At 37.3% G+C, this 12171-nt stretch overlaps 1 protein-coding gene across 2 annotated transcripts; it reads left to right on the top strand.

Moving 5' to 3' along the window:
• The first annotated feature begins 1223 nt into the window (after positions 1-1223).
• On the top strand, positions 1224-11829 carry LOC137940562 (aspartate--tRNA ligase 2, cytoplasmic). Of its 2 annotated transcripts, none has more exons than XM_068785695.1 (11): positions 1224-1365; positions 2530-3121; positions 3481-3591; positions 3835-3948; positions 8016-8306; positions 8387-8497; positions 8691-8744; positions 9268-9347; positions 9446-9561; positions 11215-11329; positions 11582-11829. In XM_068785695.1, exons 2-11 carry the CDS (start codon positions 2600-2602, stop codon positions 11706-11708), a joined length of 1641 nt encoding a protein of 546 aa, XP_068641796.1. In that variant the 5' UTR covers positions 1224-1365; positions 2530-2599; the 3' UTR covers positions 11709-11829. The 2 variants fall into 2 exon arrangements, with proteins under 2 accessions (XP_068641796.1, XP_068641797.1); XM_068785696.1 differs by lacking the exon at positions 1224-1365 and adding an exon at positions 1527-1543.
• Positions 11830-12171: the final 342 nt, after the last annotated feature.

Genomic DNA, 12171 nt, shown 5'->3' with positions numbered 1-12171 from the left:
TGGCATGCAAAGTGGCACGATTGTGAATACATTACCAAGAAAAATTACAAGATTTTTAGATGACGTGAGGTCTAATCTATAAAGAGTTCTCTAATTCGATCTCTACGCATAAACTTGATTCGAGTTTTACTTACTTTGACATATTTATTGGAATTCCCTTGATTGATTAGTCCCAATTTTGTGGTTAGCCTCAACTTGGTGTTTAACAATAAGATTTGATCTTGTATTGTTTGTTGCGGCTCCAAGCCTCCAACTATAATAACAACGTAACGAAAATGATGATTTGTTATTGCTACAAATCCGATATGACTTTAGGCTGATTTGATATTAGAGCTATTGGGAGTATAATTAGAGTTTTTATTTTCTCACAAATAGAGTTACGACATACATAACTTTAGAAAAGTTTTCCAACGATTTTTCTCTCCCTTAAGGTTTTCTGTTCCAAAATCTTCTCCGATACCTAAGGGGTGGCTCTATCTGTAGCACTGTGAGGTGGTTTAACTACTATATCGTTTTCTCTCATTTATCTTATCCATCTTCCTTTGATTAGGTACACATGCAAGAGGAGAGACACATATAATACATTTTCTTCTTCCTTGACACTTCATCTCCTTTCTATGATGCAATGTGTCATTTATGTATCATCTTTCTTTGTTTGGGTGAAATTCTCTTTGCAATGCTATGTATGGATGGGCCTCTAGTGTTGCTTTGTGCGGCACTTAAATAATATTCTCCTTAATTTGATTTTAGCAACGCCCCATATAGTCGACTTCATCTTGATCGTCAATTGGACTTTGATCATTATAATAAATCCAAATTTTAATTTCTAAGTCTCATTTTAATAATTAATTAGCTATTCAACAAAATCTCCATGCTTTAACCGTCAAGAGCTTAACTTTGACCATTAGTCATCTAGTGCCCTCACTGGTCACCAGGTTACTTCAATCTTAATTGTCCATGAATGTTGATATCTGAACCGTTAGATCAAAATTTTGATGCATAAATTTATATGCCTAAACATTTAACCTATTATAAAAAGAAACAACCGATAAAAAATAATTTAAACGTGTCCGGGCGTACAATTTGAATTTGATGGCTGACTGGCCCAGAACCTATCAATCGCAAGAGGATCGTAAAATCCATCGTGTCTCATCGGCCCAGAATCTCGGTGCATTTCATTTCTCCGCTGTTTTGGCCTCAACGTCAACACGCCGTTACCCTACAAGCAAATGGCGGACGCTTATGGGCCCCGCCGCGCCTGTTCATGAAATATATGCCTCTGCAGTCCAGCATTTGGACTGCACTTGTCAAAGCTGCGTAGCGTGCGATCGTAGTTGGCGCAGAAAACCGCCAGGACTGTGTGAGGTATCAGATTCTTCTTCCACATGTTTCCATTGCTTTTGTATTTTCTCCTCTCGCCATTCTTATTTCTCTTATTGTAGTCTCCTGTTGTTATTTTCCTCTGGTTTTGATTTGGACGGCTGTGTGTTGCATCTCGTTGCTGGTCTCAGTTCTGTTCAGTTAATCCCTTCTCGGAATTGAGGTATAAACTTGTCGTTTTCAAACTCTTTTCATTCTCCAGAAGTTGAAACTTGATGGCAGCCCTAGCTTGAGCTTCCATTGCGCCTGTTAAAGTGAAGTTGAAGATAGGACAGTTCGGCATAGTATGGCATAATCGGACTCGGCTCTTTGAAAGCCTAGTTGCGTCATTGCTTTCTGTCTATTATTATAAGAAAGTAAACTACATCCGTGTAATCTTTCACACGTTTTATGTCCGTTTTTCTTCGATTATTTGAGCTCAGTGGCATGTCAAAATGGTTCTTACTAAAAGACATGAAATATCTCCAACACCATTTCCGCTCTTGGAAGGAGTGGGGGTTTCGGTGGGGGGTGGGAATTGCTACAGTTCCATGCAGGAAAATTTTCGACTTAGGGTATATGTTTGGAGTTCATATTTAATCTGAGAATCTGAAGGGCTTGCTTGTGTTCTCTGATCGGCATATGATATTGAAAGTCAAAGTTTCTATTTAGTTGATGCAATTTGCTAATGATGCGATAATTAGTGTATATATGTCTCCCTCCACATGCCTATCAAAATGATAATCATGCTTTCAAACCAAATAATGTAGGAACCTTGCCTCGTTCTGATTGTACGTTGAATTGAATATCACAACTGGATCTTGTCTAATAGCTGACAGTGGGCAGTTAAATCTGGAAACTGATTCCTTGTAACATTTATTCGTATTGTTTTTTAGATATTATTATTATATGTTTGATAATGACATAGTAAAATTGATGGAATGTTTCTTCTAGAAAGACGTTTGCATCTATCAACTGAATCTTTCTACTTCATCCTTGACAGCTCACAAAAGCTGAATCTTTTTCTGCTCATAGTTTAATGGTCTAAACTTTGTGATCAATGTTATGTATTGTTTCTTTCAGAAGTCTTTCTAGGTCTTTATCAAAAACAAAAAACAAAAAAGAAGTCTTTCTAGGTGTTGAATATCCTCTTGCCTTCTATTCCTGCAGGTATTCTAGCTGAAACGTATTTGTGCTTAAAGACTTAAAAGTCAGTATCTTTTAGGTTGAGCTCCTACAGATGGCATCTGCATCAGAAGAGCCCCTTGTTGAATCTCAACCTACAGCCGCAGAAGATGACAAAAAAAATCTCAGCAAAAAAGCAGCTAAAAAAGAAGCCATGAAAGCTGAAAAGCTGAAGCGCCAACAGGAAGCTGCTGCAGCAGCAGCAGCAGCTGCTATTTCATCACTAGAAGTTGATCCTCTATCTTCAAATTATGGTGATGTGCTGCTTAAGGATCTCCAGTCCAAGGCAATTAGTGGTCGGAAATGGACAGAAATTCATCATTTGGATGCAGACATGAAGGATAAAGAGGTTTTAGTTCGTGGCCAGGCCCAAGCAATTCGAGCTGTTGGTAAAAACATGGCTTTCTTGGTTCTGAGGCACAAGGGTTTTACTGTTCAGTGCATTGTCACTGTCACACCAGAATTGGTCAGTCGGCAAATGGTCAAGTTTGCAGCAAGTTTGAGTCGTGAATCCGTAGTTGATGTTGAGGGAGTCATATCGGTGCCCGGGATTGAAATCACTGGGGCCACACAACAGGTGACCTCATAAATTACTTATAAAGTTTTCTATTATTTTGTCATTAGTTGCATTTTTGGTTCGTAAATTACATTACTCTTGAATATGTGAAATTTTCATTCTGGTTTTTAAGTTTTTGTTTATTCCAATCTTCAGTTCTCTTTGAATTCTCTTTATCTTATTCAGCTACACTTATGCCTTGTCCATTCCAGCATTATGTGGAGAACATCTTGAACTGTTTTCTTTAATCTAGGCGATAGTTGTCCCTTTGTCATCTTTTATTGAGCATTATGTTCAAAATAAATCTTGCGTTGAGGTGCTATGAAAATCCTTTTTAGAGCAAAGAAAATGAAAGGAGACATGTTTTCTTTTCTTCATAGGTGGAAGTACAAATTCGGAAAATTTACTGCATCAGCAAAGCAGTGCCTAATCTTCCTATCAATATGGAGGATGCTTCACGTAGTGAAAAAGAGATTGAGGATGCCAAGAAAGTATGTTTTTTTCTGAGAAAGTTGCTTTTATTTCTTTTTTCTTCTATGACTGTAGAGTGTCTTCTCCTGGATGCCTTCTTGATTTGCAATATCATATTCTAAAATTACTAACCTTTTCACTTTAAGGTCATTTAAAATTCTGGAAACAATTGAGTAGTTGATTTCAAACACTACATGTTGCTTTCTACTTCAAGCTGTATATATCCTAATTCAGCTTGTTGTATATTTCTTGACGGCATGAAGGAGGGGGTGCTACTTGTGGGGGTTAATCGTGACACACGTCTGAACTATAGAGTTCTGGACATGCGTACACCTGCGAATCAAGGAATCTTTCGCATCCAATGCCAAGTTGAAAATGTAAGTGCATGTGCTTGTACTACACCATTTATTTAATGGAGCTTTTGGTCGATTCTAATTTTCAGTCTAGCTTTTCTTGACCTCTCTTACAGTTTCTTGGCTGTGAACTTTGGTAGTTTTATGAACTTACTCTCTAGCTTATTCTCCTGCAAATAAAGGGCTTTTCACAATGACTAGATGTATACATTCTCCTCAAAGAAGCTATGTTGTGCATCAACATGAAAATTGAAAATGTACTGTGACAGTGGAAATAAGAATATTTCTGAAAAAAATCGAAAAATATTCACTAAATTATCATTCAAAAGCGTCTCCCAGACAATAGTTTCGCATTTCATGCTCTTAATTGATAAATATACCTGCTAAAGTTTCACTGATCTTTTTGTAAATGATTCTCTACACTTATCTTTCTTTGGAGGATGTGCCTAGTGTTGCACTGTAGGCCCCCATATTTGGACCAGGCAACCTGGCATTGATGATTTGTTCTTACATCGGATTAGTAGGCCACTTGTTAAAGTTCAGGGGTATTTGAGTCTGTTTACATGTGGTCCCTCTTAATTATTTCATTTTTTTAAGTGATAGGGTGTTATTGAGGTGTCTTTGATTTCAGTTGTTTGTTGCTTTAATTTGCTTTTTGTGTAAAATAGTCTCGGAGGTGCAATTTAGTCATTTATGTAATATTCACTTAAATCATTTAATACAAAAGGATCAGGGTTCGACTTTTGACCCCTAACAAGATGCAGGGGAGATCACACCCTTCTTCTCTCTGCTCTCTTCTTCTATCTTTGCTTCTTCTCTTCTTCCAGACTTCTTCTTTACGGAACTTTTCACGGAGCAACCTCTTATGTATATTTCTCAAGGGGAGACTGGTAAGTTGTACCTTTGTTGGGTTAAAACCTGGTTTCATTCTAAAATGACTTGCCATTTAGGAGGCCTATTGCTCAACCTTATAACTCATTAACTTTTCTTATCTTCAATATGAGATTTTCTACCCTCTTTTGGAAAAAATTAAAAAATTTCCTTCTTGATACTCCCCTCATGTCCTACAAATATTATGCCTGAGACATGGGCACAAACTCCCAATGGAGCTCACAACATACAAATAACCTGACTCTCACCTCATGGAGCACAAAAGCATGCAAATAACCTGCAGAGTACAAACTAGGTCTTGGCCCAAGCATGCATCCTGCTTTGATACTAGTGTTGGGTTGAGTCCGGTTCTATCACAAACTGACTAGCTACTTAGGAAGCCTATTGATAGTAGACCCGACCTTTTCTTTCAAGAATAGTGATATGCTTCTACTGATTAATAAAACTGTCACACAAGCTAAAGTACAATGATAGGATGCGATACAAAGTACATGGCTTTCCTCAAAGATTAAGGTGGAATGGAAGGTCCATTAACTAGAGCTTGTCTTGGGACCTCTTCCATAGCAAGCTGATCTAAGAGGTTTAGCATATGCTTCTGGTCATTTTGCCAAGAGCAAGAGAGGTCACTAGTCTCATCATAGAGGATTTTGAACCGCTATGGAGGGGCCAGCTGGCCTTGGTGGGTTTATTGCTTCATTGAAGTGGAATCAAGAGCTCTACTAGTAGGAGTAAGTCTATTTGCATGGGGGTGTGGAGCTCCATCTTGTGAAGTGGATGAAATTTCTGAACCAAAGAGTGCTGGTAGGCTTGGGATTCGTACATCTGTGAAACCAACCTGGCTTTCTTAACCATGTGGAGCTGGAGGTTAAATACTCAAGACTGATCTTCCTTGATACTTTTTTATTATTAAAAATTGGGTCCTTTAAACACTTCCTGTTGGCTTGTGGGTCGTTCCTCTCTCCATCTCTCAATCATCTGGTGTTATATCCACCACACTTTCCAGCACCTAACGACCAATATTAGGCTCTTGGTGGGAAACAGGAGCAGAACTCGATTTTGAATGGACCTATGGAATCAGAGTGATATTCTTGCTAGGTGTTTTCCCCGCCCTTTCAGCCTGGCAAGGAATCAAGACATCTGTGTTGGATATTCTTGTGGATGGTTCCTTCCAAGCTGTTGATTGGAGTCATATATTCAGGAGACAACATGATGATCTTGAAGCTCTGGATATTCCAACTGATGAATGAGGTGAATCAAGTCTACATCAAGTTGTCTCACTCAGACAAGCTTCTTTGGTGCTCTTCATCAAATGGATCCTACACGGCAGCAACTTGCCATGAAACTCTGCTGGCTGCCTCCACTATTCATCGGGCTTCTCCAGCCTGGAATCTTTCTGGTACCCCTATAATATTTTTTTTTTCTTGTCTGGAGTGTCTTGCATGGGAAGATCTTCACCAGGGATAATTTGGTCTAGAGAGGGTCCATTCTTTTTAGCTTGGCTTGCCTGTTGTGGTCAGACTGAGGAGATTGTTGATCATCCAATAATGCACTGCACGCTCTCAAGGAAAATTTGGTCTTAAGTCTGTTTGGCTTCTCCACTTATATCTACCTAGTAACTTCTTTGGATTCATGGCTATGATGTTGGGATCCTCCCTTCTTACCAGGGGAAAGACTATGCTTTAGGCATGGATGGCATTCATTCCATGGGGGGCATTTAGTGGGAAAGGGGTCGATGTTGTTTCCAGCTGTCCTCTTCATCTTGGAATTCTGTTACTGAATCAATCATGGGTCACATAGTTACCTGGCTCAGCTCTCTTTGGGGAATTCAATGGTGGTCTCATCTGATTGAGTGGTTCCAAATTGCTAGCCAATCCAAGGGGAGCAAGCACCCCACTAGAAATTGGTATTCTGAAGCAGAACATTGATGGCTCTCCTATGGGTAGCTCACATCCGTCCAGCTTTGGTGGCATTTTCTGGAATGCAAATGGCGACACATTAGCCACTTTTGCTGGCTGTCTGGAAAAACTGATTCAACAACTGCTAAGCTCCTTGTTGTGCTTAATGGGTTGAGGATTTTCCACAATAAATTCCATTGCTCACTGCATGTTGAGGGTGGTTCTTGTAATGTTACCCATTGGTGTCCGGGGAAAAAGAAGCCCCCATTGCATCATTGTCAGACCTTTGTAGAAATTCAGGACCTTAGTCTAAATCATGTTTGTACTAGGCTTGCATTCTGCATTTAGCTAATGGTTGTGCTGATGCATCAGTTGAGAGAGGAGGTTTCTCTCCAGTCCCTTGTTGTATGCGGCCTCCTTCTGTGTTTGTAATTTCCGCCTGCTTAGAAATGAAAAGCACTTATGTTTCAACCAAAAAAAAAAAAAGACTATTTGCATGGGGATTTTCTAGCATCCTGATTATTGAATAGGCTCAGCCATTTTTATTACTGGATTAGCAAAGGGCTAGCCCCTTTATGGCAATTGGGTTATCTCTTTCACAAGATTACTGTCATCTCCTCCTGTTGGCCTGTTGATTGGAGACTTGTACCTAGATTGACAAAGTGATCTTTGATCAGCTTGCTAGAGAGTGTGGGCCCTTGGCAATCTCTAATTATTAGATCCTGTATGTGAATTGACCTTCTAGTTCCTTGTGTTATATCCTAGCATTTTATCTAGTGTGTTAACGGTTTTATTTATCAATAAAAGCATGTCACCATTAATAAAACAACAACAACAAAAAAACAAAAACAAAAGTCTCTCCTTTGACAAGTGTTTAGGATACTTTTCAGGAAACTATATGTTGATTCCTAATAAAGAGAGAGGGAAAGAGTTAAGAGTATTAACATAGTTGTTGGCATATAGAACTGAATATCAAATTGAGCATAATGAAGAATTCGAAGAAAGTATTTTATACTCTAGTCTAGATCCTATGGTGCCTTATGCTATGCATTGTTTTAGGATTAAATTGGACCCAAAAAAGAGAGCTTCCCCCACCCCCCCCCCCCCCCCCCCAAAAAAAAAAAAAAAAAAGATAGAATTGCAACATCTCTCATTCATTGAAAAGTTATATGTTTACACTACTAGCAGAATGGTGTGTTTTCGGAGAATTTGTGATAACTGCTTGGACTTTTGACTACTTTCCAAAGTTCGCCTATTCATATTAGTGTTGTAATTCATGTATCTAACATATTTATGTTTCTCCAGATATTCAGACAATTTTTACTTTCTGAAGGATTTGTCGGAATCCATACTCCAAAATTGATTGCCGGCTCCAGTGAAGGTGGTTCAGCTGTTTTCAAGCTGGATTACAAAGGGCGACCAGCTTGCCTTGCACAGTCACCTCAACTGCATAAGCAAATGGCGATTTCTGGTAACTTTGAACGAGTTTTTGAGATTGGTCCGGTTTTTAGAGCAGAGGATTCCTTTACACACAGGCATTTGTGTGAGTTTACTGGCCTTGATGTTGAGATGGAAATTAAAGAGCACTATTTCGAGGTAAACTGGTTTTCTGTGTTAATGTCTCAGAAGTGATGCTATGGTTCACTTTCTCTGAACAATTGGCTGCAATTATGCAGGTTTTGGACATTGTGGACCGTTTGTTTGTCACAATGTTTGACAGTTTGAATGAGAAATGTCAAAAGGAACTTGAAGCAGTTGGTAAACAGTACCCGTTCACCCCTCTGAAGGTCTTCAGTGGTTAATGTTTTTCTTTTTCTACATTTAGCTTTTTATTTTTTGAATTTTTTTTTTTTTTTGGTACGTTCATTGTATCTTGTGTGTTTGCCTCAGTGTGTGTGTGTGTGTGTGTTTTTGGAGGGTGGAGTAGTGTTCATTTGAACATTGTATTTATTCTATTCTATCTTTTTTGGATGGCCGCAGTATTTGCGCAAGACTTTGCATCTTACATTTGAAGAAGGGCTGCAAATGCTGAAGGTACTTGTCTAAATTTCCTTTCACTTCTCTATCTTTATCGGCTTTTGCTCAACCTCCATACATATTGTATCTTCCAAAGAAGCCAATTGTATATTCTCCTATTTTTAGATGCTTTTTATCTCTTTCATATCTTTGAGCTTGTTTATGTTACTTAGGATTTGGAGATGTTTACTATGAGAGAAAATATCCTCAATATGTCATTTTGCATTTGAGATTTATTATATGAAATAATCCAGAATTTAAAAATTCATTTGAAATATTGAGGAGATAGTTTGTAGAGCACCTCTTTATTTAACTATTTTACTGGTGCATTTGGTTGATTTATGTGGAGGTTACAAGCGCAAAAAGAAAAATACACTTCTGTATTTTAGGTGATGAAACATTATCTGCATGTTTATTTCAATTCTGTCTTTTATTCGTAAAATTTTGAAAAGTATTGATTTCTATAGTAATGTTTTTGCATATAATGTCCTTATTTGCTAGTATAAGAGAAGAAAAAACTAATGCAAACATGTTTTTATAGGAAGCTGGCATAGAAGTTGATCCATTGGGAGATCTAAACACAGAATCTGAGAGAAAGTTGGGCCAGCTTGTTCTGGAGAAGTGAGTCATTAGTATCACCCTATTGCTCTTGGCAAAATAGATATGTTATCAGAGCTATAGATAAATATTTAATGCTCATGGTTTACTTCTGATCTTAGGTACAATACAGAGTTCTATATACTGCACCGCTATCCTTTGGCTGTCAGGCCATTCTATACAATGCCATGTTATGATGATCCAAAATACAGTAATTCTTTTGATGTTTTCATCAGAGGTAACAATGAGACAGACCTTGCATGTGTTGAATTCTACTTTGTCTGATTCAGTTATCTCAATTCGATTTTTTACTTTAAAGATGGAAGCACCAAGAGAATTTTCAAAGCTATTTGCCCAAGTATAACATATATAGTAGTCTATGGTCCTGCATTTTTTACTCGAAAATTTGTCTCTGTTAATAGAGTGGATTTGGAGCCGAATCACCTTTAAATAAATATAAAAAATTCTAAAAAAGAATCAATCTGAACCTACATCATCCAGTTGGATAAATGCAAAAGTATTAGTGATTCATATCACTGAAAAAACCCATTTATTTAGTATATCTTGCATTTGTATTACAAGAGAAATTATTGAAGAGGAGTGCTTTCTTTGAAGAAGTGCGTAGGAAACCTTATTTTAGTAAACATAGGCATAATAAGTTTGTTAGAGCATCATATTAAGCTTCATTATGACTAATTATCTAATTTATGTAAAACTCTAAATATAAAAGAACATCTAACAAGTATCTCACAGTTAGCATAGACCATGTTATTACTCTGGGATGGAGCTGGGTCAAGGCGAGATGTATCTCCTGACTCATCTTGGATGACGACATTGCCTAGTCATAAACCATGGTCATCCCTGAGGCAACTTCATATTCTCTTAAACCACTAATCACTCATCTGTGCATCTATATGATGTGAAAATGCATATTGTTTTAAACAGTCAAGTTATATTAACCAAAAAAAAAAAAAAAAGCTTAAGGACAAGGAAACAGGTACTTTGAAGATGCTCTCCAATGATTTTAACTTAGTATGATTTTTCAGATTTATTTCTTAATCTTATTTTTTTAAATGCTTTTTCCTAATGAATCAGTCTTCAAATTTTATTTTATTTCATTCTGTGTATATTCTTTTGTAAATCATGATGGTTGCAGTGTTTGATATTTTACATCTCTACACTGATTAATTTTTATCATGCATCTTGTCTGAGCGCAATGCTCAAGGCAGCAATTGGTTGGTGAGGATTTCCTTTTATGTGGCTGATAATTTCACTTTTAATATATAGTATTTTATTATCATTTTTTTTTCTCTATTGAACGCCACAATTACATTTTTTTTTCCTTCCTAAGTCCATGATGTCTGTTCAGAGCATGTAGGCTTTTAAGGTCTAATATTGTTTTGTTCAAGTTGATCTTCTATGCAGTTTCAATCTGTTTGTCATCTCTATGTTTTAGTTGAGGACTATGACAATAACAACATTTTTCTCCTTAATCATCAAATATCTGCACCTAATATAGATGATGATGATAGAGCTTATTTACTCATCTTACGCAATTCTGATTTTTTTTTTGGAAACATTATGCAATTCTGATGTTGAAGATGCTGAACAGTGTGAAATGAATAAATCATGAATAAGACAGGTTTATAGCCATGCTGGCATATGGAGCATTGCTTTTTTTGTTGTTGTTGTCATCTACCATAAAATGTACAAAAAGACTTTTATCGGTGTTTCAGGATATATTTTTATGTTTCTTAGATGTCTTAGTAGCTAAATTGTGCTTTATCAAAAAAAGTAGTAGCTAAATTGTTATGTCGTTTGCTGATAATTATCCACTATGGTAATAAAGCAAGTGATAGATAAGTAAAATTGTCTTTGCTCTTTTGTGAAGGGGAGGAAATTATTTCTGGAGCTCAGCGTGTCCATGATAATGACTTTTTAACCACTCGAGCAAAGGAATGTGGTATTGATGTTACAACAATTGAGACGTACATCGATTCATTCAGGTACTGATTTGAGCAATTTCTCCATCAGTCTTGAACTGTGATTTCACTTTTTTTGTTCTTTCTATATTTTGGTAAAAATATGTAGAGAGATAAAACTTATAGCTTTAGCTTAGTCTCGGTAGATTATGCTCATATCCTACTTGGTGGAAGAATAAAATCCAAATATTGTTAAATCACAACTTAATTAGAAAAGAAATTCTGTCTTCCATGTTGATTGTAGGTGAAATTTCTTCTTCTTTTTTTATTCTTCAGATATGGATCTTTTCCACACGGTGGCTTCGGTGTTGGATTGGAACGTGTGGTGATGCTCTTCTGTGGACTAAATAACATTCGCCTTACATCATTGTTCCCTCGCGACCCCATGAGGCTTACCCCGTAATGACGAAGCAAAATCCTTCCTGTTATTGTTATTCCTTCTGGTTACTAGAGTAAACTAGAAACTGACCAAGTTGTTTTATTTCGAGAGATTTCTTAATATGATAAGTTACAGTCTGTGTTTACACTCTGTTGACCTGCAATCTTGGCTTGAATGGCCAATCTCAGAATGCGGAGGAGCTTCTAAAGCCTAATAGTATCTAAAAGCTAAAGGCAATTGGCTTGTTGACAGACTACGATCCTCCTGAGTGATGAGATCGGGTGTCTTAGGTAATGGATCAGATGCCCATTCTGGTTCAGAAATTCAAAGAACTTCGTTGATTTGGTTAAGAGTTTTGGGGCTTGAGTGGACAAATCTACGAAGCTGACTTCCATTAGTAAACTGTGGGTCAGGCGGAGAACAGGACTTTCTCAGTTAGGGAGGACGGGAGCGGTTCAGTGTTTTAGGCCAAAGGTCCACTTCTGCG

The sequence above is a fragment of the Aristolochia californica genome, unplaced genomic scaffold, assembly GCF_029961685.1.
Source record: "Aristolochia californica isolate CCGP_79_NKW_82.1479 unplaced genomic scaffold, dmAriCali1.0.hap1 SCAF_9, whole genome shotgun sequence".
NCBI lineage: Eukaryota > Viridiplantae > Streptophyta > Magnoliopsida > Piperales > Aristolochiaceae > Aristolochia > Aristolochia californica.
The sequence above is the reverse complement of the archived record's forward strand: the minus strand, read 5'-3'. Positions and strand labels throughout refer to the sequence as shown.